We start from the raw sequence: 25,447 nt of genomic DNA, 5'->3' as shown, positions 1-25,447 counted from the left end.
TAGCCAAAAATATATGAGCCTTAAGTTGAGGTATTGCTAAGTTTTAAAAATCCCCAATTTGGTTCAGTTACAACAAAACCAAGAATCAAATTATAGAAAGATATGAGAAGTTAGAAAGCATCCATTAAAAAACCAAATGCTAAAAATTGGGAGTTTTAATATTTGCATCATTAATTAATTAAATTGTACTTATCTTACTACCAACTAATCAAAATTCTGAAACAACAAAACACATGAATAGAAATGAAATAAAAGATGAGCATTGTGACTTATGGCAAAGGCAGCTTGAATAAGAGAAGTTTGTTGAAAATGAAATGAGACAACCCTGCTTTATCTTTTCTTTTCCTCTGTTTGTTACATCATTTTTGTAAATATTGTTTTTCTTAAATAGGGTAATATGGTTAAACTCCCAATTAAATAAGATTGTCAAGAAAATAGTATAAATTTTATTTTTAAAATTATAACTTTTGAAATTACAGCAATTAATAATAATACAAACCAATGTATTAAATTTCCTGAATGGAAACCAAGCATCAACAGTGAATTTTAACAAGCTATCAGCGTAGAAAATTAAAGCTATTGAAAATATCAATCCTTGTGTTTATGGACTCAAATATGGGACTGATTAGTGCTGCTGCAATAACTTATCTCATACTTAAAAGAACAAAACCCATACTTCACATTTAGCTTTTCTTTTGCTGCAAACTGCAATACAAACTTACCAACTTCAACAAACAAAATGCAGTTACAAATTATTAAGCAAAATGATGCATTATTTTGGTGGAGCACAACAATTTAAAGGGTATCCACAGGGTAGAGATCCATATCGAATGTTGACATGCTAATGGTGTCACAATGACTCTTGTCATCTAGCAAATGCTCTGTCTCTAGGCTGTTCTGTTGAGCCCATACGCTTTGATTCAACTTTCTCAACCTGCTTAAATCTTCAGCTACTTCCTTCATGCTTGGCCTGTTCACCCCGCTACTATTAAGGCACCACTTTGCAAGTTCTGCAAATACTTTGATCTCTTCCATTTCATCTTCAGTTACAACCATACAAAGTATTTCAGGCAAATTATTACGCTCTAGCGACGAAAGAAAGTATTGAATGATGTTACTCTTGGTTCCTGATGTTGAGTTACAATTTGGCTTCTTTCCGGTCAGCAGTTCAACAAGAACAACACCGAAACTGTACACATCGCTCTTCTCTGTTAAAACGCCAGTCATGAGATATTCCGGATCTAAGTACCCAAATGTTCCTTGTATTTTCGTAGCCATATCTGATTGACCTGGAGAAATAAGCACGGAAGCTCCAAAATCCGAAACCTTTGTTGTGTAATTTTCATCTATCAGGATGTTTGCTGACTTGACGTCACCATGAATAATTGGTGGGTTGGCTAGGGAGTGCAAATAATCAAGGGCCAGAGCAGTCTCTGCAGCGATTCGCAGTCTACTTTTCCAGTTGGTTAGTATGTTAGACCTCCTTTGATGAATATGCTGGAATAAACTCCCATTTGAAATGTATTCGTAAACCAACAGTGGAAGTTTTGTCTCCAAACACAGCCCTAAGATCTTTACCACATTCACATGGTTCACCTGCGAAACAATCCCAATTTCTTTTTGAAATTCATGATTTATCTGAGTCTTGTCTAAATCTTTCGGTTTCTTTACTGCCACATGTGTGCCATCTGCTAGAGTTCCCTTATAAACAGATCCGAAACCACCTTCCCCTAGAAATTGGCTTCTATGGTAATTTTTTGTAGCTTTCGTCAGCTCTTTTTCAGTAAACATTCTCACTCGTTGATGCTTTAACAACAAGCCTCCATTTACTAAAAAGTTCTTTTCTTTTACCCATTTCCTCCATATGATCACAATCAGAAGACTAATGATCATGACAAACATGACAGCTCCAACAACTGCAATGAAACAGACATAATCAGGATAAGTAGTAAGAAATGCAGCTAGTTGAACATGAATATGAAGATATAGTACTTGTGGCAATGGTTGTGATGCGGAATCCTTGACAGCCAATTTTACCATCACCGCGCATCCCAAGTGGGCATTGGCATGTGTAATTTCCTACCGTGTTCTTGCAGGTACCATCACACGGGTACTTAACTGCCTCCTTGCACTCGTCAATGTCTATTAGACAATCAAAAGTAATACATATCTTTTGAGTAAAAAAGTAATGTGTTGACCCCATAACAAATTAATAAGGATAGAATTCGAGAATATGTTACCTTGACAGCCTTGTGGTCGGTAAGGATTTCCTGTGAATCCTTGCAGGCATGAGCATCGATATCCCATGCCATTTTGGGAGTAAGTACAGTAAGTATTATTACCACATGCATATCCATCCCGATTGGAAATTGATTGGGCATATTCGCATGTTTCTTCTTTCACAACCCACTCGATTACAATATCAGAAGTTGGATGCTTCTTACTAACATCGGAATATGGGCGATCATCGAGTCTCAATTTGGATGCATTAAAAGTCCTTTCATCTGCTAAAAACGCAAACCCGCATGGATTAAACTGCCAAACTTCTTTATGCTTGCTTGCGCTTAGAATAGTGATGTTTATGGTCTTGAGACTTCTGGGTACAGCAGTCTGACAGCAGCCAATACCTGAGCAATAATCCTCAAGCGTTTTGTTCTCACTGCATAAGGATATGCACCCACTACCAAACGTGAGTCCTGCATCAGTCATGAAGGCAAAGGTATCGCAACCCACAGCAGTCAGCTTGTTTCGGGTGTCGGATAACCTAAAAGGGCCTTTTCCTAGCCTCATCCAGTAATTATAATGATTAGTCAGCCCTGATTCATTATAACAATCAAAAGCTTCATAGGTGCTGATGGTGATGGTCCCTTCCTCCACAGATATATCCCGGATTGGGAGATTGTTGCCGTAATAAAGGCGAGGAGGATCCTCTGTTGAATTGCATAAGAACATGAAGAAGTTGTTCATGGCACATGTAGGATTTACAACAGTAGCAGATATGTCATTTATGCCAAACGGATATGGAACATCAACATTTCCACATGTATTAGGACAATCATCAGCTGAATTTGCTGTTGTTACATCAAGTAAACACACCATTATTACCAAACTGAGACCCATAATCTGCATATACTTTGCCATTGTAGTGTGATGAATGTCTAACTCTGACCAATATATGTGACATTTCTATACATAAATCATTCGGTTTTAATTGACTTTCTTTTTTAATTGTAGAACTAACACTTGAAATTCACTTGCATCAATTCGTTTGTTTAGAAATTCATTTGTTGACCCTTTCAACAATATGATTACATCATTTACATGTCCCACCCGCGTGTGCAATCAGCAATTATCTTCTAAATGTTGCCTATAACTTCAATTACTCTCATTAAATGCTTTTTTATTTATTTTTCCTACTAAAGGGTTTCTTCAATATTTTGTGTAGCTATACAAATCAACTTTTACAATAGTCGTTTATACATAGATTTTTTTATTATGTTTATATACATTTCAAACAACTGATGATAGCCACTTTTATAAATTTTCTAACTGTTATCTTTTTATAAAGACTAGTACTATTGTGTTACGTGCTACGCACATGACTCGTAATTAAACACGTCAATGGTTATTTAATTTAGGAATATTTACACTCTATATCATAATAAGGTAAAATATTTACAAACATGCTAACTTATACTTTCTCTTTAAAAGAGTGTTTTTCATATTTTCAAATATACCATCTTATTTTTTTAGGCAAAAATACTTAAAAAACCCCCACCTTTGACTTTGTTTTAATTGCACCATCACGTAGGAGAATTTTCAATTACACCCTATTTAGTTTTCAGTTTTCGTCTGTACCCCAATTGACTAAAATGACCTCTTTTTACTTAGAAAAAAATTTAAATTAATCCTTCATATACTAATTTATTTGTTTTTTTCAAATGGAAAAAATAATGATACAATCCCTCTATTTAGGTTGTTTTAATAATTTTATGATTAAATTAATTAAATCATCAATTTTTTTTATTTTGGGGTACAGATGAAAACTGAAAACCCTAAATAGGGTGCAATTGAGAATTCTCCTAGGTGGTGGTAGAATTGAAAAAAAGTTCAAAGGTGGAGGAGTTTTCAGTATTTTTGCCTTTTTTTATTAACAAAAATTATTTCCTTTCTTCACACTTCATCTTCTCCATCTTCTACATCTCTCAAAACCCTAATTTATTTTCTTATTTTTTTCCATTAACACACATCCACCATCATTCTACCGCTACCGCCGCTCTCACCTCACGCCGCCGCTCTCTCCTCGCCGCTGCTCTCCCTCACGCCGCCGCCGCTCTCCTCCCATGCCGCCTGACTCTCCGCTCCGCTCCGCCCGCCACCACTCCATCCTTCTCTGCTCCTCCTTTGTCGATTAAATATGAAATCGGATTTGAAAATATCAGATCTGAAAATATTTTCAGATCTGAATTTGTTTTTTTTAAATTGTATACAATATGTATTATATACGGATTATATATAAAATTTGACTTTAACTTCATCTTCATCTTCTCCGTTTTTCAGAGATATTTTAATTCTCAGATCTGATTTTAAAAAATGTATATAATTCGTATTATATACAGGTTATATATGGATTATATAAAAAACTGCATTTTTATATGAGAATTTTTTTATAAAAACTGTATTTTTGTAATTATTTTTTGAGAATTTGTACTTTTGTAATTATTTTATATATTTATGTTTAAAAAAATACTAGTATCTTTGAAAATATTTTCATTTTTTCCGGTATTTGTAAAAAAATATATTTAATTTTTAATTAAAAATAATATCAAATAATAATAGTTAATTAGTACACTAATTAAATTTTTTTCAAAGGACAAATTATTATATTGAAATAGTAACTAAATTTTTATTAGAAAATATTATATTTAATGTAGTGTGAGGATATATAAATAAAGTTATATTTTATTTTAAAAAAATACCTTAAACATTGTTTGAAGAGAATCAATTAAATTGAGAGAGGTAGCGTAGACACCAATTTTTCGTACTGATAAGGGACTAAAGCGTCTAATGATGATTTTCAGAGAAATCTGTCCGGGTGACGAGCTTTCGATTTGTTTGCTGGAATCCAAGCATGCGTAATCTGTGCACAGCTGCAAACTTGAAGGATTAAAACACAATTAGGCGTAAATAGCTCATAAAAAGTCAAAGATATTGTAGTCTAAGTCCAGAAATTGGACCAATTGCAATGTTTTAAAAGTTTATAAGCTAATTGGCAAGTTTTATTGACTGAAATTGACCATACCCAAACCCATAGGGTCCCAAGAGTTGTTTTTAATACTTTCGGACACCAAAACTAACTTTTAGCACCCTTTTACTTAGCCACCAAGTGTAGATACCAATTTAATATGTAAAAACATAAAGTAAATAATTTAAACCTAATAATAATCCTAATAATCTATCTCTTAACACTTCTTTAAGTTTAAAATAAATTCTAACTAGGTAAATAGTAATTTAAAACAAACCGAACCTCTAACTAACCATTGGTCACCCCTAACCACTATAAATAGAACCCGTAATCAGCCTAGCCAAAGGTGGCACAAAAACCCTAGAATTAAAGAAGCTAAATATGGCCCCCGTAGAATAACATAGTCGAAATTTACACACACCACACACACACAACTATCCGGTCCTAAAAACACCTAAAACACGTGTTGATTCTCCAATAACAAAGCATCCGCGTCAGATTCAAAGCTGGATTTCGCATCCACTTTGCCAGCAAACGAGTCAAGGAATCAGACTGGTAATTCTGAGGAACATCTTGTTTATTCCTTTAATTTCCCATTGATTTGTATGCCATAATCATTATAATTGCTGTAATTGTGTGATCTAGGGTGTATGATTGTTATTTGCTAATTTTAGTCATAAAATTGTCATGCTAGACTTAATAATTTAAATGTCAAATTGCTTTAAAATTAATGAATAAGCATGTTAATGACTGATTTAATGTGTTTAAAACGTTCAAATCCGAAAATCCAGTAAATTGTAGCTCTTAGGATGCATGTTAAAATGTGATTTTGAGCTTATTTGCCATGGAAAAATAATTTTCGTAGTTGCTGCCCACGGATTATTTTTTGTTTAAATTAGCTATAAATTCTATATTTGAATTCCTTGTTCGATTTTATGCTCTTTTGTCGACTTTTTCATGAAAAACAGAGTTAAAACGAGTGAGAATGAAGCGAAACAAAACGAGCTCTGAACCTGCCAACGAACCGTCGCCACCGCCAGAATAAGTTGGCGCCGCCACCACTCCAACTTGCCGACGGCGCCACCTCTTATTGGCGCCGTGTTCTTGAGGAATCCTGTTTCCAGATTGACTCCCAGATCTTCCAAACGACTCCCAGATCTTCAATTTAGGTTTCCGGGCTCGTTTGAGCTCGGAATTAGATTTCGTTTAGACCCAGATTTACTGTTTTTATGTACTTTATGTTTCTGCTTTATAACGGGCCAAGACCGATGTAAAACGGGCCCAGAAGTCCCAAAATGTAACATAGTGTATATATCGGGCCCACCAGCCCAAGGCCCAGGAAACCAACAACTTCCAGAGTTGATTACAGGTTAACCCGAACTCGGAAACGACTCCGAATCAAACCAGCAGAACCGGATCGACAAGAAGCACAACTCTTGTGATTTGACGAAGAACCTGTTTCGACTAGACCAATGGCCAAAATCCGCGCGAGTGCGAGGCACTCAAAGTCAACGAGGTTTAAAAGTATCTATAACCTTGTATGTATACCAAACTACCTTTTAGCATGCCTGTAATGTTTACCGCTTTCTAAAAGCCCATCAAGTAAACCGTTTAAATGACTAATCACCTAAAATTTGCTCACTAATGCAATTCCAGCCCATCACTTAGACATCGTAGGACTAATATGAAAACGTAGTAAACGGTTGTATAGGTTCTTCAAGACTCACCTAATAAAATCAATCAATCAAATGTTTACATCCGGTTTAGGCTTTGTGCATGTAAAATATCCAGACCAGCCAGACTTATGCAATTTGCTAGAAACCTCTGAAGATTATATGTATGTTTAGGAGTACCTGCTACTTGCCTCAAATGCAGTCCATATCGAGTCATATGCGGGTCAAACCTGTCTACACGCTTTCAAACTTGTTTATTTACAAATTTCATATCCCGTGAACCGCATATACCGTTGAGATGAGAATAAAATAAATATGTCCAGTAAATAAAGTCGGTAACAGATAAGCCAAGCACAAGAGTCTCGGTGAGGTACACGAACCCTAGTCTTTGGTCCGATGCACGATAATCTTACCGGAGGCGAGTAAGGTTACATAGTCAGTTAAAAGGAATTTCCTAGTTGAACTAGGTGGCGACTCCATTTTTCAAACCATTTCCATATCGAGAAGTCAGCCATAAGCCTTAGGCTAGCGGCTCCCAAACCCCGCTCCTCTCACAGTGGCGACATTATTGGGGATTAAAACCAACTATTTTTAAAACATAAAACATAAAAACATTTTCATAATTGTTTTCAAAAATGGTTGCCATGGACCTAAACCGCACGGCTTGCGCCTTATGAATCACCGACTTTATTTTCCAGACATATTCGCACCTGTTGCATTGCATTAGAATTTTCTCTTCTCACCTACTCTCTAGGAGACCCTATCCAGCCCCAATACTCATAGCCGATCTCACGCTCTGGCATTGAACTCTAATGTCCATAACGTCTTATGCGGGGCGATATCACTCACAGCCCAGTACCTCGGTCGGTTGTATTCGTGATTGAGGAGACCTATCAAAGGAATATCAGTCCGTGGGAGCCTTAAACCAGTTACTACCAAAACCCATCGACTCAGCCTACATGCATCCAACTTAGACACTACCCTCTAGGATCAATCCAATATAATGATTGTACTTAAAGCATGACTATCGATGTAATGATTCCAAATCTAAGTTTTCAAATAACTACCATTGCAAATCTTAGTCTTAGGTCCGGTCTAAAAAAATTTTCAAGTTCCGAAACCAGATTTTCAAAACATCCTGTTGGGCCAGACCTAAAAGAAAAAATCCGAGCAAGTGAAACTCCTTTGCTTGCTCAAACCTCCAATAAGTAGTCTAGTGGAAAATGCTTTCACTAGATACAGCCGCAAGGCTAAATCAAATTTCAGATTTCAAATCGGACTTCCACGTCCACCCTACATGTTTCAACTCCTTCCAGGAAGGGATAAAAGAATCATTACATAGGCAAGTGTCGTTTATCTGCCTTAGAACTGCTAGAAGAGAGCTTTGCAGGAACGCCGACTCTTGCATTGCGATGCGAGGGTCTAGACCAAAACACCTAGGAATAAACCTCGACCGGAACACATGCGGGGGAGAAATAAGGTTGGAAGGAACAACGTGTACTTGTGATATCAAACTTTTCTATGTGCCAAACTTGCTATGTGCTATGTGTTAAAAACTAACCCCTGCATAGCATCTGCATATCATGCATCTCATACATCATAAATGCAAAACATTACACTAACCCCTTATGGATGCAGCGACATGCATCATGCACTAACCCCTTGTTTTGTAGCCATACCACTGACTGCTCTATCCAATGTCCAGCCAACATCCAGAACAGCGACCCAGATAGCCAACAGACCAGAAAACAGTCCTACCATGATTCCGATATTAGCAACCCAAACAACCGATGAACCAGAAAGTCTTCCCCGACTCCAGCATTGGCAACCAAGAACACCGACAGACTAGAAAACAGTCTTCCACGACTCCGACATCGGCGATCCAGACAACCAACGGGCCGACAAACGGTTAAGAAAGTCTTCTACGACTCCGACATTAGTAGTACAAAAGCCCAAACGGATTAGTAGACAGTTAAGCAGAAGCTTCAGATCAAACAAATGGAAAATTCCGCTTTACAGAACAACCTAATGGAACAGCGGAAGTTTCAGTAACCTAGAACATCCAAATGGAACGGCAAGGGTTTCAACCAAACAAGACGATGAAGGTCTCAACTCTCCAGAACAATCGAATAGAGCAACAGAAATTTCAGTACAGCCAAATGGAATGGCGCGATTTGATTTCCCCAGAATAACTGAAAGGGACAACATGGATCCCATCTATCAACCTGATAAAACAACAGAGGTTTCAGCTTTCCAGAACAACCGAATGGAACAACATAAATTTCTGTAACCCAGAATAACCAAACAAAATGACGTGATGACCGAAAAGGGACAACATGGGTCCCATCCATCTAGAACAACCAAGCGAAAAATGGAGGTCTTAGATTTACAGATCAATCAAATGGAACAGTAGAGGGTTCCAACCATTTTCTAACAGACGAATAAAGCTCAACTACAGACTATGCGTCCTATGTTATAATACCCCGTACGTTTGGCGTTGCCGGAATTGGTAATTTACCTTTTTCCGACAACCCTAGTTAATAGGACAAAGAATATCGAAGTGATTGGATTGACAAGACCCGAGTAGGTAGGTTTTAAGAATTCTAATACGGAAATTTTGATATTATAATTCATTTAAAGGAAAAAATTTAGGACTAAAAGGAACGGTAAGAAAAGTTATTAAAATAAAGTTAGGTCCCAAACTGGTAAATAATAAGTTAATTCTCGAGAATTGCAATTAAAATATTGTTGGCGGAAATTAATGATTATGAGTTAGAATTATTTATTTGGAAATAAATAATACGTATATATGTGAGTTAAAGCGAGCAATTAACCGTTTGATTAAAAAGATAAGTTTGGAAGAGAAATGATTTAAGTTAATGAAATGAGGGATTAAAATGGATATTTAGCCATCATATATAATAGAAATCATATGATTATGAGATTAAGAAAGAAGAAGAAGGTTTCAAAAGAAGGAAAACGAAGGAAAAGTGACGAAGCTTAGGGTTTCGCCGTTCGACGTCGGAATCGCGCATTCTTGGTGTCGATCTCTCCGGAATTCAATCCTCTACCATCTCTGAGCTTCAAAATAAGATAAGTGTGAGTATTTGGCTTAGGGTTTGGAGACATATATGGCTGTTTTGTTGTGTGACGTTGCGGTTGGATCGAATTCGCTTTAATCACGTCGTTATCGTAGTTTTTGATGGTTTTTAAGATGGGTTTTGTGTTAAAATGATGTTGGGGATGTATGGAAATGTCCCAAGCAAGTAGGAATGGGTTTATGATTGATTTTTTGGCTGCTAAGGCTTGCTGCCTTCGTCTGCACGACGTGCAGATTGGCACGACGTGCCAATGCCAAGGCAAGGCTGCCTTGGTCGTTTTCGGTCCATTTGGTGCACGAGAGTTTGACATATCATATCTTGAGTCCATAAGAGCTTACAGACTCCAAAAATGTGCAATTTGGACATAGAACATAGAGAATATGATTAGGGTTTTGTAATGAATATAACGCGTAATTGGAAATCGATATGAATAAAATGGCAATAACCTAAATCTATAACCTAGGGATTAGGTTTACGAGGTTCACGTTTATATACTAAACATGTATTTGATTTGAATATGTAACAGACGTATCGGCAAGCTACGAGGTCGACGTTTTGGGATAAGCAGTGTTTGACCAGCATATCGAGTGCATAGTAGATTGGATAGCGGGTCAAGTGAGTTACATTTTACTTTTGTGTGTTATTCGTAAAAGCTATTTGATATATTATAAATATTATTATCGCATATATCGCATATTATATGATTTGAATTGTGTTTATATCGTATGTTTGATTGTTTTAAATATAAGAATATGGTGTGCGATCCGAGGGAACAACTACCTATTGGGTGTAATAGGCTGTGTGATCACCAGCGTCGGTAAGCATAGTAAGTAGAGTAGAACTAGACTAACTTATTTTATGTGATACGAGGTCAGCTTGGTTGAACTATCCCGCGGCCTGTATCTAGTGAGTCGCCTCGGTTGAATTATCCCGGGACTCCGCCATATAGTTGGATTTGAGATGGTATGAGGCATAACGGTGGAGCCATATAGTAGATGGTGGTTGACATGGATAAACTATCCAGTAACCCCATCCAGATTTAAAAAGTTGTATTTAGTATGAATACTAGGAATTGAACGGTTTAGGATTGTTTACGAGATTAGGGTTTCGATTGGATCAACTACTTGGCTTATATATATATATATATATATATATATATATATATATATATGATTGTTTTAAATGCGATGTTATTTTTATAATACCGTTAGTAATTTGTAATATCACTCACAATAGTCTGACCCGTTATTTTTAAACATTTCAGGTGCTTAGTGTCTGGACTTGGCTAGAGTCCACTGTTTTTGGATCCGGAAGTCATTAGTAGCATGTATTGTTCCTAACTTCCGTAGTGCTGCAGTAGTGGTCATGTATCGACAGAGTAGTAGCATTGACAGCAATGCATATGGTTTAGTGTTTTATTTGTTGTCCATGTGGTTATCTTTTGTAGGCTACGTTTTGTTCATGGCATCAGTTGCCGGTGATATGTATATAGTAACGTGAGGCCAGTTTGTACGTGGTACGGAAACTAGAGCCCACGTGGTCATCAGAACTTCTAGTGTAAATATCTGTATATATGTTATACGTTTGCTTCCGTGTGTATTAAATTGCGAAAACGTTTTATGGTTTTAGGCTTGCTACGGGTTTTGGAGCTACCACTCCCATTCCCTAGCGTCGGCCTCGACTCAATAATTTGGGTCATGACAAAGTTTCTAACAGAGCAGTTGGTCTAGTTACCACTGCTACTTTATGTTTTTGAGTGTTGTTGGTCCAGGATACCACTGCCACTCTGTGAATAAGTTTATTTGACTTTCCATACTCTATCAATTTGTAGCCTAGGAACTACTGCAACTATCGAGTCAAACCTTAATTGTGTAAATTGTTTGATATTGTGGGTTGTTCTTGTTTTCAGAATGGACAGGTGTGAGATATATTTAAGTGCTTATGATATGCGTAGATAGTTGATTTGATCTTTAAGTTTATAGTGCATATCATAAGTTAAGTTATTAGCTTTTATGAAATTGGATTTAGACTGTATCTCACACTTAAGATTGTATCTATTTCAGCATGTCTGGGCAAAACGAAGCTCGGCCACATGCTACACCGGAAGAGGTGGAAGCGCCTCCTATCTTCTAGAATGGGTTTCTTTTGAAGTAGGCGGGCCATCGGAGGTCCTTCAGAACGGATTCCACACTGACACTAGAGGTTCACCTGAGATCTATCAGAATGGGTTTATGTCAGACGGTGAGAGATCTTTTGCGGCTAGAGGTAGGACTCACTCACCAGAGATAGAGTATAGTGAGGAGAGTGAGGATGATCCAGAGGAGGACCCGGAGGAGGACCCAGCTGAGAAGGATCCACAGGAGGATCCAGAGGAAGAAGATCCACCAGAAGAGGACTTAGTAGAGGAAGAGTTAGCAGATGAGTATGACATGGAGAAGTACAGAGGCGAGCACGAAGTTCAGAGTTTCTACGGATGATCGAGGAGATCCCTGAGCTGAATAGGGACAACGAGGAGACCAACCGTAAGTATGTGAGGGGTTTAGGACCCGAGTTTGTTGGACTGTTTGATCACGTCGGGGAACATTACAGATCACTTACTTCTAGGACTCGCAGGATTGAGAGTGACAGTGAGTGGGATGATAATCCTATTTGCCCTTTCTTTTCAGACGTGAGTTTTACCCGGCGGTTAGAGTTCGCCCTCGTGCTATCTGGAAAAATCCAGTGTTCATCCATAGAGGTGGGGGTACTATGAGGAGAGTTAGGGGACGACGCTCCGGTATAGTGATTAGGGAGCCTAGCGTTCCACATCACGCACCCCCAGGTATTATGTGATTAATGCGCTTTACGTGATTATATGTTTATATGTTTGTATTATTTTACGTTTATGAGTGCATTGCATAATTAGGAATTGATCGATAGATTGTATCGATAGAATAGAGCCTTGTGTATCTAATGCCGATAGATATAGATTTCGAAGAACACACGCTTAATAACAGAAACGCTTATGCATAAATTATTAGAACAGTAAATGAATATAAAACACATAATTAATTCATCGTGAATCATAATCCCTATATTATGTTTTAGTTATCCCGAAGGATAACGTGGTTATCGGAGGAACATTGCTGTATATAAGGGATACGTGTACCTAAGGGCCATATATACTAGTTGAGATAGAGGAAGTGGAGTGCGAATATTGAAGAGGGATGGTATCAGTTACGAAACACTTATGTAAGTGTTAACAAATAACCTAAACAGTAATATCGAAATCATAATACACTCCAATACGTAATAATGAAAAGCCTATCTGATCACAGAGTGTGTAGTCTGGAGGGACTTACAGTTTTACAAAAAGAGGTGAAAACCTTATGATTTTAAGTGTATAATTGTGCTCAGAATATGGCATAACATGATCACGTTAAAAATGCATACAAAAGATGATATGCAAAATATTGATCATGCATCATATTTGCGATAAAATTTTAGGAAATGTGATTTCAACGAGGAACTCTTTGGTGATGAGAGGTGTCATCACTCTGAGCTACAATTGTACCTATGATTTCAAACGATTTGAAAGAAGTATTTAAAACAAAAAGCTGGCTAACCAAAAGAATTTTTAAATCTTGTTTGTTTTGTAAGTAAATCCCGGATGTAAATCTCTATGATAATGAATAAAAGATCATCGATAAATAATAAATCATAAGACAAACCCTAATAAAAGATTAAGCCATGCCAATAACGAGATGCTTACGGGTTGACAAGGAAAGATAAGTCGTCTCTGGCAATGTGAATGTGAATAGAAGATGAGAAGTTACAAAGTGTATAACCCGAAAGGGAGAAAGAAGAAGAACGAAAGTTATGTTTTGGCTAGGAACTATGAAAGGTCAGTAGAAGTATATACATGATGGAAAGATATGTACGAGAAATAGTGACGAGTAATAAGATACGAAGACATGAAAGATAAAAGGAACTATAAGAGAGAGATCCAATGTTGTATAGACGATTGGCGAGTGATACCGAAAGAAGGAGTGATAAGGTCTAAGATTATCATCGATAGTCAAGGTGTTAGAAGAATATTAGAATGGGGAAAAGGGATATGTGGTGAGATATAAGGTAACCTAAGGATTGAGAAGAGTTGAATAGACTTTTCTCCCAAATAGTAACCAGGAGGAACAGACATAATGAAATGCTAATGAAAAGAGATATCGAGGAATGAGCAAGTAATTAAGAAATGAACGAAGGTATCGCTTGAGTAAGGTGAATAGATTAGAAAAGTGAAGGAGGACGGTGTACAAGAAAACTTAGTGCCTAATACGCACTCAACTGCATGATATTCAGTTAGGAAAACATGAAGTAATGGTTGAATAACCACGGTGTTACTAAGGGAATAAAATAAGAAAGAAACACGATCAGGTACGAGAAATATAAGAAACGTTAAGATTGATAATGTTAATTAAATATAAGATAATCGTTATGCGTTGTTTGGTTCAGACAAACACGATAATTGACTCTTAAGGATTATATCTCGAGAAGATGTAACAGAATAGCTATTGCAAATGTCAAGGGAATATGCGGAATTGGATAAAGTCAAGAATACAGTACTAAGATGAAGTTTCTATATAAGCTATGAAGCTATATTTTTGTTTTAAGCGGAACCATAAGATCCGAAAGTTTTAATCAAGAGAAATGGATATGAATAAATGTATTGGTGTAAATTAGATTTGGACAATCTAATAATCTATAAAGGAGTCGGAATAAGTGAGGCTTTAGCTTCAAGATGAGCGGAAACCGCAAGTTAAAGGGGGATTAAAGTGTAACTTTTAGCCAACTGTAAGGACTGTTTCAGGAATTAGGGAAATGTCGAAACTAAATTTGGTCTTCATGAAAGTTATAAACATGACGGTGAACTATAAGAATCCTGAAATTAATTCAAATTATGATGAATCTAAATGCTTGTTTCATTGACTTGAACAGCGGATATAAGACCTGCAAGTGCAGTCTCGAAATTACCTGAAGAAGAGACCAAGCATCAGAAGAAAGAGGAATTAGCACCCGGATCGAATGCATCTCCAGCAAGACGGACACAGGGATCCATCATAAGTCACAGGCTCTCGGGGATCTGTTATCCTAAACAATTTATTGCGATTTCCTGTTTATTTTCTGCATTTGAATATTTTTGAACGATTTTATCTATCTAATGCATTTAAATTCCAGAGTCAATGATGAATCTATTCTGCTCATTTATGCGATGTCTTGTCTAATGGACATGTAATTTTCAATCATCACACGTGCATGAGTAATAAAATCGAGTTATATAGAAACCATCATATTCAATATCCGGTATAGGGAAACGATAAAATTGAAGTCCAAAGATAATTTTGTTTCAATTGGTTCAACCCCTGACAAGTAAGGGGGCAAGATTACAAAGTCCCGAAAGGGGAATGGCGGCGAGAGAATCGAAAGAACCTTTCTGCCAAAAAGAAAAAAAGAGAGGGAATAAAATATTATGAAAAAAAAGGTGAGGGGCGGCGAGAGAACCGAAAGAACCTCTCTACCGAAAAGAAAAGAAAAGAAAAGAAAAGAAAAAAGAGAGAGAAACTTGTCTAAAAGGGAGGGACGATGAGAGAATCGAAAGAACCTCTCAGCCAAAAAAGAAAAAAAAGAGAGAGGGAATAAAATATTCCGGAAAAAAGGTGAGGGGCGGTGTAATACCCCGTGTTTTCAAACTTGTTTTGGTGGTTTGGTTGTTCGTTTAAAGTTTGGTTTGTGATGGACATTAGTTGTGTTCTCGCTTCGACATGTTCTTGTTGTGATTGCAAAATGTTCTCGGATTGATATACTTTCAAATTAGCATATGTGGTACCTTGGTTGTGTCATGTTGAGTGACTTATGTGTACCCCTTTAGCTTCTAAGAATTTAATGTTGAATTGATTTATTTCCGGGTTGTTATCAAAACAATGTTTGCATGTTTTCTAAATCTGTCATGCTATAGTAAAACGTCCATATCTCCGAATTGAATCGTCGGATCGAGCTGCCCTTTGGATATGTTGTACCTAAGAGGATTATCTTTTTTTTGACCGTACGGATCGTTGATTTGACTCTTTGTCAGGTGAACCAGACCTGCTGGGTAGATCAAGCCGTAGGTCCAGTCCACTTCGATTTTTTGTTTCAGTGAGTAAAACGGTTCTATAACCGATTCTACTGGGCAGAACCGGCCATAGAATCGGTTGGGTTTGTTTTAGAGAATTTGAATAGACTTTTACTCGACCTAAACAACCCTTATTCATTTTTTAAAACCCTAAACTCATTCTAAACAATTCCTAGGCGATTTTCCTCTGATTATTGATGTTTCTAATCTAGTTTTCATTGTGTAACTCTTTGGTTTATGATTGGTGTGATTTTAGACTCAATAGCTCTTTCTATATTATAATTATAGGCTGATTTGGATTGATAATTTCTGGGTTTTCATCTATTTGTCCATTCAAGAGGTATGTGACTCCATTTTCCTTGATTTTATCTAAGGAACTACATGTTGTTGTGTTAGATTTAGACTTTGGATGTTGTGGCTTTAATTTACTGTTTTTCTTGAGTTATAAATTTTGGAATTAATCTTTGTGTATTGGTTTGGCATATAGCTGTTGGCTATACATTGGGTGATTAGAGTACTTGTTTGATTTGAAGGGTTATATTGAGTTGTTGTCATTCTTGAGTTATAATTATGTTTTAGGCTAAACTAAAATCTGGAAATCTTTATGAGATTTGATAATAGGTTGCTAGTCATCAATTATACAATGGGTGGTTTGGGATTTTTGACTAGATCTAAGTGAGATGCCAACTAGTGGTTTCCTGAGGTAATTTGTTGTTTTAGAGTTTATAAAGGTGGCTGGAAATTTATTAACGGATTGTATTAAAGAATCAAAACTAGATACTTTGGGTGCCAAATCGATTGATGGTTTAATAAACGAACTTGTATTTATTGGTGCAGCGGGACGCGAATGTCCGAATCGTATATTTCAATTCAAAATTGGAATTTCAACAATCCGGATCCAGAAATTGATCATATCAATAACAAATGGATCGTCGTATCATCTAGTAATTGAAGCATGCATCTAGAAATCTTAAGAAGAATACCTATGTCGATTCTCCAACGATTCTTGTCGTCCCGATAGTACGAAGACCTCAAGCTCGTCCACACGAGTATGCGTCCGATTGAGTCCTCGTCTTGATGTAATCCGCAAGAGTTCCTCTTTCCGAGCAACCCAAAGATTAAATTCTCGCCGCAATTACGTCTTTTCTCAGATGTATGAAAAACTTTGATAAGCTTTTCGTGATTAATGATTACTTGATCTACTTCAAGTATAGCTTTATCTCTCTACAACTTGGTGTTGTAGTATGTTGTGTATCTTTTAGAATGAAGAAAGCCAACCTTATTTATAGGCTAGAGTTTGTCTTAAAACTTTGACACCTCACATGCCAGGTGTCACACACCAAGCAAAGGTATTGCCATCATTCGACACCTCGCATGCTAGGTGTCACACACCAAGCATAGGTGTTGCCACCATATGACACATCGGATGCTAGGTGTAACAAATAGAGACATACATGACATAATCACATGACATCATCACGTGACATCATCACATGACATCATCGTGATATTATCACATGATATCATCGTGATATTGTCACATGACATCATCGTGACATCATTACATGACATCATCGTGACATTATCACATCACATTAACTTCGATAAAATACAATTAGGTGCCTGCTAATTTATAACTCTTACAAATTAGTCCCAAATATATACTTGTTTTTCATCTTAGATAATTTCCGAGATATGCTAGTATCTATATGAAATCGATCTCTTGTAAACTTAATCGGTTGCACACCCTATTGTGTGTGACTAACTAGGTTCACATCTATATGGCAACGAGATTCATAAGAAATACCTTTCTTATATTAAATAATTAAATCCCATTAATTATTAATTCTCCTAGATCGTGAGTGACGTCTTGCAACATATCACGACCCCAAATAGATATGAATGTTTCGATGCATTCTTTATGAACCGATATTCATAATTACTGTATACTCAAAATTCCATTCATCTAAAATTCTGATCTCGACTAGTGTCACGGTTAAGTCAAACACTGTTTGTCTTGATCATATGACCTCATCTCAGTTCTTATTCTTGATAAATATGGCTTCCACTATAAACAACTTTCTAAGTAAGTCATATACACCTGCGCAGGTTTTATCATCCATGAAGAACAATTTGAGATAGCATAGAATCTTTTCTCCGCTCATCCGGAGTGATAAATTCTCTCTTGGTTAAACCCCTATCTCCATATACAACTAACTAGAGCCAACGCATCCCGCGACCCTAGCTCATGAAAGATTTAGGGTTAAGGAGTATCAAACTTTAATCACCTATATACATGATAATGTCACCGCAAGTCAAAGGACATGTGTACAATTACGAAATAGATGACATTAAATTGACTTTGATGAAATACCATGTATAAGTCATCTAGTGTCACTTGTTTGACTCACTCAAACCCTTTGAGTGTCCATATGTTTATTCCGATCCCCATCAAGTAGTATGAGACTCATTGCTTCCTATAATTAGTAACTCTTTACTAATCAAGAGAATAAACAGAGGTGACGATCTTTCCGGGATAATGCGATGCCCTTAATCGTAGGACCCCATCGATCGTGAACGGTTATTTAGATTACTTTTATAATAGAATTTGTTACTCATATTCTCAACACCTTAAGAATAGATTCTATCATAATGTGATAAGGACAATATGCAATAAATAAACACTTAGTTGATGAGGCACTGAGTTCGGGCGAAGCACTCCGAGTGAAAGGATGTTGGAGAAGATGTGAACATGATTATTCGATGTATCGAACGGCTAGAAGGTCTAGACTTCATCATGGACTTCAATCTCTAAACGAACATGATCCTTCAATCCCTTCCGGAATCATATGGTAATTTCATCAGGAATTACTATATGAATCGGATAGAATGTACACTTGCCGAGCTATCAAACATGTTAATAATTGCTGAAAAGAATAATGTTAAGGGAAAGGAAGTTTCTCTTGTGGTTGCTTCTTCTAGTAAGCCTAAGAAGAAGAAAACTAAGAAGAATGTTTTGAAGGCCCAAAAGGCCATTGCAAAAAAGAAGGGCACCGCGGAGAACAAAGGAAAGTGTTTCTTTTGTGAAGGTGAGGGACATTGGAAACAAAATTGCCCCAAGTATTTGGAATCCAGCAAGAACAAGATGAATGAAAATCCCGGTAAGGGTGTGTCAATTTCTTATTATTTCAATTCCAATAATGATAGCTCGTTCAAAGCTTGGGTACTAGATACCGGAGCTAGTTCTCACATTTGTTCATCCTTACAGGATCTAGCAAATGAGAGGAAGTTGGATAAGGACGAAGTGATCTTGAAGCTTGGAAATAACGCAAGCGTTGCGGCTAAAGCTATAGGATCATCTTCTATTTTTTTGTATAAACATGTTTTGTATTTGAACAATGCTTTGTACTTACCAAACGCTTATAGAAATATCATGTCCATTTCTTGTATGATAAGATTAGGGTATGATTTCCTATTTACAGAGGATGTTTGTAGAATTATCTATAATAATAAAATCGTTGGTTATGGCTATGTACAAAACGGTCTTTATTGTATAAATGAAGATGTTAGCAATACAAATAATGTTTTCAAAATAAATACCATAAGTGATCAAACCTCGAAACAATTATGGCACTTAAGATTATGATATATTGCAGAAGATAGACTTAACAAGTTGGATAAGATGGGAATCTTGACTAATCTTGATTCCGCATCAATTTCAACTTGTGAGTCATGTCTTAAAGGCAAGATAACCCGATCACCCTTTGTGGAAAAAAGTGGTAGAGCCAAAGATGTTTTAAAAATCATACATAGTGATGTATGTGGTCCATTTAAAGAAATGGCACGAGGTGGTTATTTATACTTCATTACCTTCACCGATGATTTATCACGGTATGGGTATGTTGTTTTTATGAAGAACAAAAGTGAAGCTTTTGAAAAATTTAAAGACTTCAAAAATGAAGTAGAAAACCAAATTGGAAAAAGTATTAAAATTCTTCGATCTGATCGAGGAGGTGAATACTTGAGTACGGGATTTGGTACATTCTTAAAAGAATGTGGTATTATTTTCCCACTGACTCCTCCATGAACACCACAATTGAATGGTGTATCGGAACGGAGGAATCATACATTGTTAGACATGGTACGATCAATTATGAGCTATACTGATTTACCCATTTCATTATGGGGTCATGCACTTCTTAGTGCAAATTATATTCTAAATCGAGTACCAACTAAATCCGCTCCGAGAATACCTTATGCGATATGGTATGGTAAGGAACCAAGTCTTAAGCATATTAAGATTTGGGGATGTTCGGCATATATCAAAAAATTGATAATCGACAAGTTGGAATCAAGATCAATCAGGGGAAGATTCGTTGGTTATCCTAAAGACAATTTAGGATATTATTTCTATATTCCATTTGAACCAACAATTGTTGTTAGTCGGGATGCAGTCTTTCTTGAAAAACAATTTATTCAAGGAAGGGGCAAAGGAAGAAATATAGAATTAGATGAGGAGTCGTCTAAAGACCAACAAAATGATACAACAGAGATTGATCAAACTCATAGTGAACCAGAATTAGTAAAATCTACAAAAACACCTCGAAGATCAAGTAGAGTATCTCATCAACCGGAGATATATGGTTTTCTTCATGATATACAAGAGTTGTTTATTCATGAAGAAAATGATCAAATTGTTGATCCATCTACTTATGAGGAAGCTATATGTGATATAGATTCTTCAAGATGGCTTGAAGCTATAAAATCCGAAATAGATTCTATGTACAGTAACCAAGTTTGGGAGCTAGTCGATCCACCCAATGGTATTATACCAATAGGGAACAAATAGATCTTCTAGTAAAATTGGTGCTGATGGAAAATTGGAGACTTTTAATGCAAGGCTTGTTGCGAAAGGGTTTCGCCAAAGGCAAGGAGTCGATTATGAAGAGACTTTCTCGCCTGTAGCCATGCTTAAGTCCATCCGGATTCTTCTTGCCATAGCTGCACATTTAGATTATGAGGTTGGGAAAATGGATGTCAAGACTGCATTCCTTAATGGATATATTGAGGTGGAAATCTATATGGAACAACCTAAGGGTTTTGAATCCGAAGAAGGTTCCAAGGTGTGTAAGCTTAAACTATCCATATATGGATTGAAGCAAGCTTCGAGAAGTTGGAATCGTCGTTTTGATGAAGTCATAAAGAGTTACGAGTTTATCAAAAATGAAGATGAACCATGTGTTTACAAGAAGGTTAGTGGGAGCGCAATCACATTCCCAGTCTTGTACGTAGATGATATTTTACTAATAAGAAATGATTTCGGTATGTTAACCTTTGTAAAGTTTTGGCTATCCAAAACTTTCTCCATGAAAGACCTCAGAGAAGCAACTTACGTTCTCGGTATTAGACTTTATAGAGATAGATCTAAGAGAATATTATGTCTCTCCCAAAGGCTTTACTTAGAAAAGATATTGAGGAAGCTCAATATGGAAAATTCTAAGAGAGGACTGATTCCCGTTAGGCATGAAATTCACCTTTTAAAGGATATCTCTCCAAAGACATCTGAGGAAAGAGATGAAATAGCAAAGATACCATATGCTTCGGCAATTGGTAGTCTTATGTACGCTATGTTGTGTACAAGGCCAAATATAGCCTATGCGGTTAGTTTGACTAGCCGATATCTATCCAATCCAGGTTCGGAACACTGGATTACAGATAAGAATATCTTTAAGTATTTGAGAAGAACTAAAGATATGATCATAACATATGGAGGAGGTGATCTACAAATAGACGGCTTTACAAATTCTGATTTTCAATCAGATTTAGACGATCGTAAGTCTATATCCGGATTCGTATTCACATGTCATGGAGGAGCAGTGAGTTGGAAGAGTTCCAAACAAGAAACCACTGCGGATTCCACCAAAGAAGCCGAGTATATTGCGGCATCAGATGTTGCAAAGGAAGTTGTTTGGATAAAGAAATTTGTTTCTAAACTTGGTGTGGTTCCTACCTTTGAGTCGGCGGTTCCTCTTTTCTGCGACAACAATGGTGCTATAGCCCAGGCAAAGGAACCCCAGTCTCACCAGAAATCCAAACATATAGAAAGGCGCTATCATATCATCCGAGAGATTGTTGGAAAGGGAGATGTGTCTCTCCAAAAGATAGCATCAGCCGATAACACGGCTGACCCACTGAAAAAGCCCATGACCCAGAGTCAATTAGATTTACATCTTGAGAACATGGGACTTATATATAGTAGCCAATGGCACTAGTGCAAGTGGGAGATTGTTAGTAGTATGTTCCCTAGAGCCATTTTGTATGTATACTTGTATAAACAAATCTCATTGGCAATGATATATATTGATTTCTTAGATATCTCATATCTAGCAAAACGACTTGATTCACCATACAACTCTTGTAAGTGAAACAATATTTCACGAGCTCCCGGATATTTATCGTGTTGCTTTTGCAACTCGTTATTCATAGATACCAACATATAGCACTTGGCTTGTTAGTCATCTAACTCCTACTTGCGCAATGCCTCATGTTCCTCGGGAGGTGCCTCAATCAGCAATGGTCCCGGAATATTTGTTTCAAGAACATATGCTATGTGTCCACTTGTAAGAATTATTTTGAGATTTATTAACCAATCAACAAAGTTAGGACCCACTAAGCGATTATTGTCGAAAATGCTACTTAACGGATTGATTTCATCTCATCTTATCAACCTATAGATAGCAAAGATCTCTAATTAGCATTATTGTCTTGTATATTTAAACCATGATGATTTGGTTTTTATCAAAATGGCCTTCTACTATCTTTTTCGAATCCTACACTTCCAAAATAGGAAACGTAAATCTTTGTTGGAAAAGATTTCAAGCGGGTGACTGAATTCTTGTTCTTTCCCTCTCGTACGCCTAATTGCCGTTATTGAGATCACAATGTACTACAAGTGAACAACACTTATTCATCGTATCTCATATGAGGTTCAATCATTTTCAGCTCATAATGTATTCACCCTCAAATACCCATTGTCGTTATTGGGTTTCAGCATTAGTTAAGTTTAACACATTGAATCAACTAAGATGTATCAATTTGAATAATACACGACTCAGGTATGCCTAATTATCATTATTACCGTGTACTATATCGATATACCCGTAACATCTCATGCTTAACAATAAACTAAACAACAGCCTCTTGACAATATCATCTCACCCCTATGTACCATAGCCGACAAGATGATAACTCAAAGCGTGTTAGTTTATTGCTCCAATGGAGAGCCATTGATAAATCACTTTAATGATTAATCAATATAAACTTAATCTTTTAACTTTTAGAAAAATTTCTTAGGGTTTTCAGTTATTCCGGTCTCACTAAGCACACAACACATTTTAACATGCATCTCATACATATTAAAGATAGGGTTAATTCCTAAAAAAATCACTAACTTTACACGAAGTTTCATTTTAATCATGACCTTTAAAAGTTGTCATTTAAAGGCACGAACTTTCATTTTATTTCAAATCTATCACCAATGTAAAATTCCGTGTATATTATCTGACTAAAAACTCCTAATCCTAGATACTCTAACTGAAAGATAATAAGATTTGATGTTGATTAATAACTTGGGTCTTTCATTAATGGTTTAATAAAGAATTTAATCAATAAAAATATATTGAAATGATGAATTTGAAACAATATGAAAGTTCGTGCCTTTAAATGACAACTTTTAAAGGTTATGATTAAAATAAAACTTCGTGTAAAGTTTGTGATTTTTTTAGGAATTAACCCTTAAAGATAAAATGAATCATGCAATCACACATGTATGATCATGGACTTCCTAGGTCTCATTCCTTAGCCATAAAAGAATGAGCAAACTATTAATTGTTCCACATGTTTTGTTGATGACAATATAATGCACAAGCGAGTCATGTATTGTGTTAAATAATCACATTAGAAAATTCCCAGGATAGATTCGAGGGTCACGAGCGTACCACTTAAGTACCAATCTCCTAGACAGAATTTAATCAAATTTAATTAATGCCACAATAACGTTTACTCGTTTTTGCAAACAAGACCTAAGCCCTCGGAATTATAAATTACATGCCAATCAATAATTCCTAACTCCATGATTATTAATACATTCATTCAATCATAAAGCTTTAATACTTGCTGATACAATGGCTCTGATACCACTGTTGGTGAAGCGGGACGCGAGGGTCCGGATTGTACATTTCAACTCAAAATTGGAATTTCAACAATCCGGATCAAGAAATTGATCATATCAATAAAAAATGGATCGTCGTATCGTCTAGTAATTAAAGCATGCATCTAGAAATCGTAAGAAGAATACCTATGTCGATTCTCAAATGATTCTTGTAGTCCCGATAGTACGACGACCTCAAGCTCGTCTACACGAGTATGCGTCCGATTGAATCCTCGCCTTGAAGTAATCGGCAAGAGTTTCTCTTGCCGAGCAACCCTAAGCTCAAACTCTGGCCGCAATTATGTCTTTTCTCGGATGTATGAAAAACTTGGCCAAGCTTTCTGTGATTAATGATTACTGGAACTCCTTCAAGTATAGCTTTATCTTTCTACAACTTGGTGTTGTAGTATGCTGTGTATCTTTTAGAATGAAGAAAGGCAACCTTATTTATAGGTTAGAGTTTGTCTTAGAACTCTAACACCTCACATGCTAGGTGTCACACACCAAGTAAAGGTGTTACCACCATTCGACACCTCACATGCTAGGTGTCACACACCAAGCATAGGTGTTGCCACCATGTGACACATTAGATGCTAGGTGTCACACATAGAGACATACATGACATCATCACATGACATCATCACGTGACATCATCGCATGACATCATCGTGATATCATCACATGACATCTTTGTGACATTATCACATCACATTAACTTGGAAAAAATACAATTAGGTACCTACTAATTTATAACTCTTACAAATTAGTCCCTAATTTATACTTGTTTTTCATCTTAGATAATTTCCGAGATATGCTAGTATCTATATGAAATCGATCTCTTGTAAACTCAATCGGTTGCACACCCTATTGTGTGTGACTAACTAGGTTCACATCTATATGGCAACGAGATTCATAAGAAACACCTTTCTTATGTTAAATAATTAAATCGCATTAATTATTAATTCTCGTAGATCGTGAGTGACGTTTAGCAACATATCACGACCCCCAAATAGATATGAATGTTTCGATGCATTCTTTATGAACCAATGTTCATAATTACCGTATACTCAA

The 25,447-nt window shown here is 36.5% G+C and overlaps 1 protein-coding gene across 1 annotated transcript; it reads right to left on the bottom strand.

Annotated features, from left to right (window-relative positions):
- Positions 1-616: 616 nt before the first annotated feature.
- LOC126671658 (wall-associated receptor kinase 2-like) lies at positions 617-3,215 on the bottom strand. The gene is made up of 3 exons (XM_050365444.2): positions 2,241-3,215; positions 1,993-2,142; positions 617-1,916 (listed from the first exon to the last, which is right to left on the bottom strand). The coding sequence occupies exons 1-3, from the start codon at positions 3,139-3,141 to the stop codon at positions 796-798; spliced, it is 2,172 nt and encodes a 723-aa protein (XP_050221401.1). The 5' UTR covers positions 3,142-3,215; the 3' UTR covers positions 617-795.
- Between the last annotated feature and the right edge of the window lie 22,232 nt (positions 3,216-25,447).

This window comes from Mercurialis annua, linkage group LG3 (genome assembly GCF_937616625.2).
Source record: "Mercurialis annua linkage group LG3, ddMerAnnu1.2, whole genome shotgun sequence".
In the NCBI taxonomy this organism is placed as follows: Eukaryota; Viridiplantae; Streptophyta; class Magnoliopsida; order Malpighiales; family Euphorbiaceae; genus Mercurialis; species Mercurialis annua.
This window is presented reverse-complemented; position numbering and strand designations above follow the sequence as displayed.

Coding starts and splice junctions, on each gene's coding strand:
- LOC126671658 (XM_050365444.2), bottom strand. CDS start 3,141: ATGGCAAAGTATATGCAGATTATGGGTCTCAGTTTGGTAATAATGGTG. Junction 2,143..2,240: donor CCGACCACAAGGCTGTCAAG/GTAACATATTCT, acceptor ATTGTCTAATAG/ACATTGACGAGTGCAAGGAG. Junction 1,917..1,992: donor CATCACAACCATTGCCACAA/GTACTATATCTT, acceptor GTTTCATTGCAG/TTGTTGGAGCTGTCATGTTT.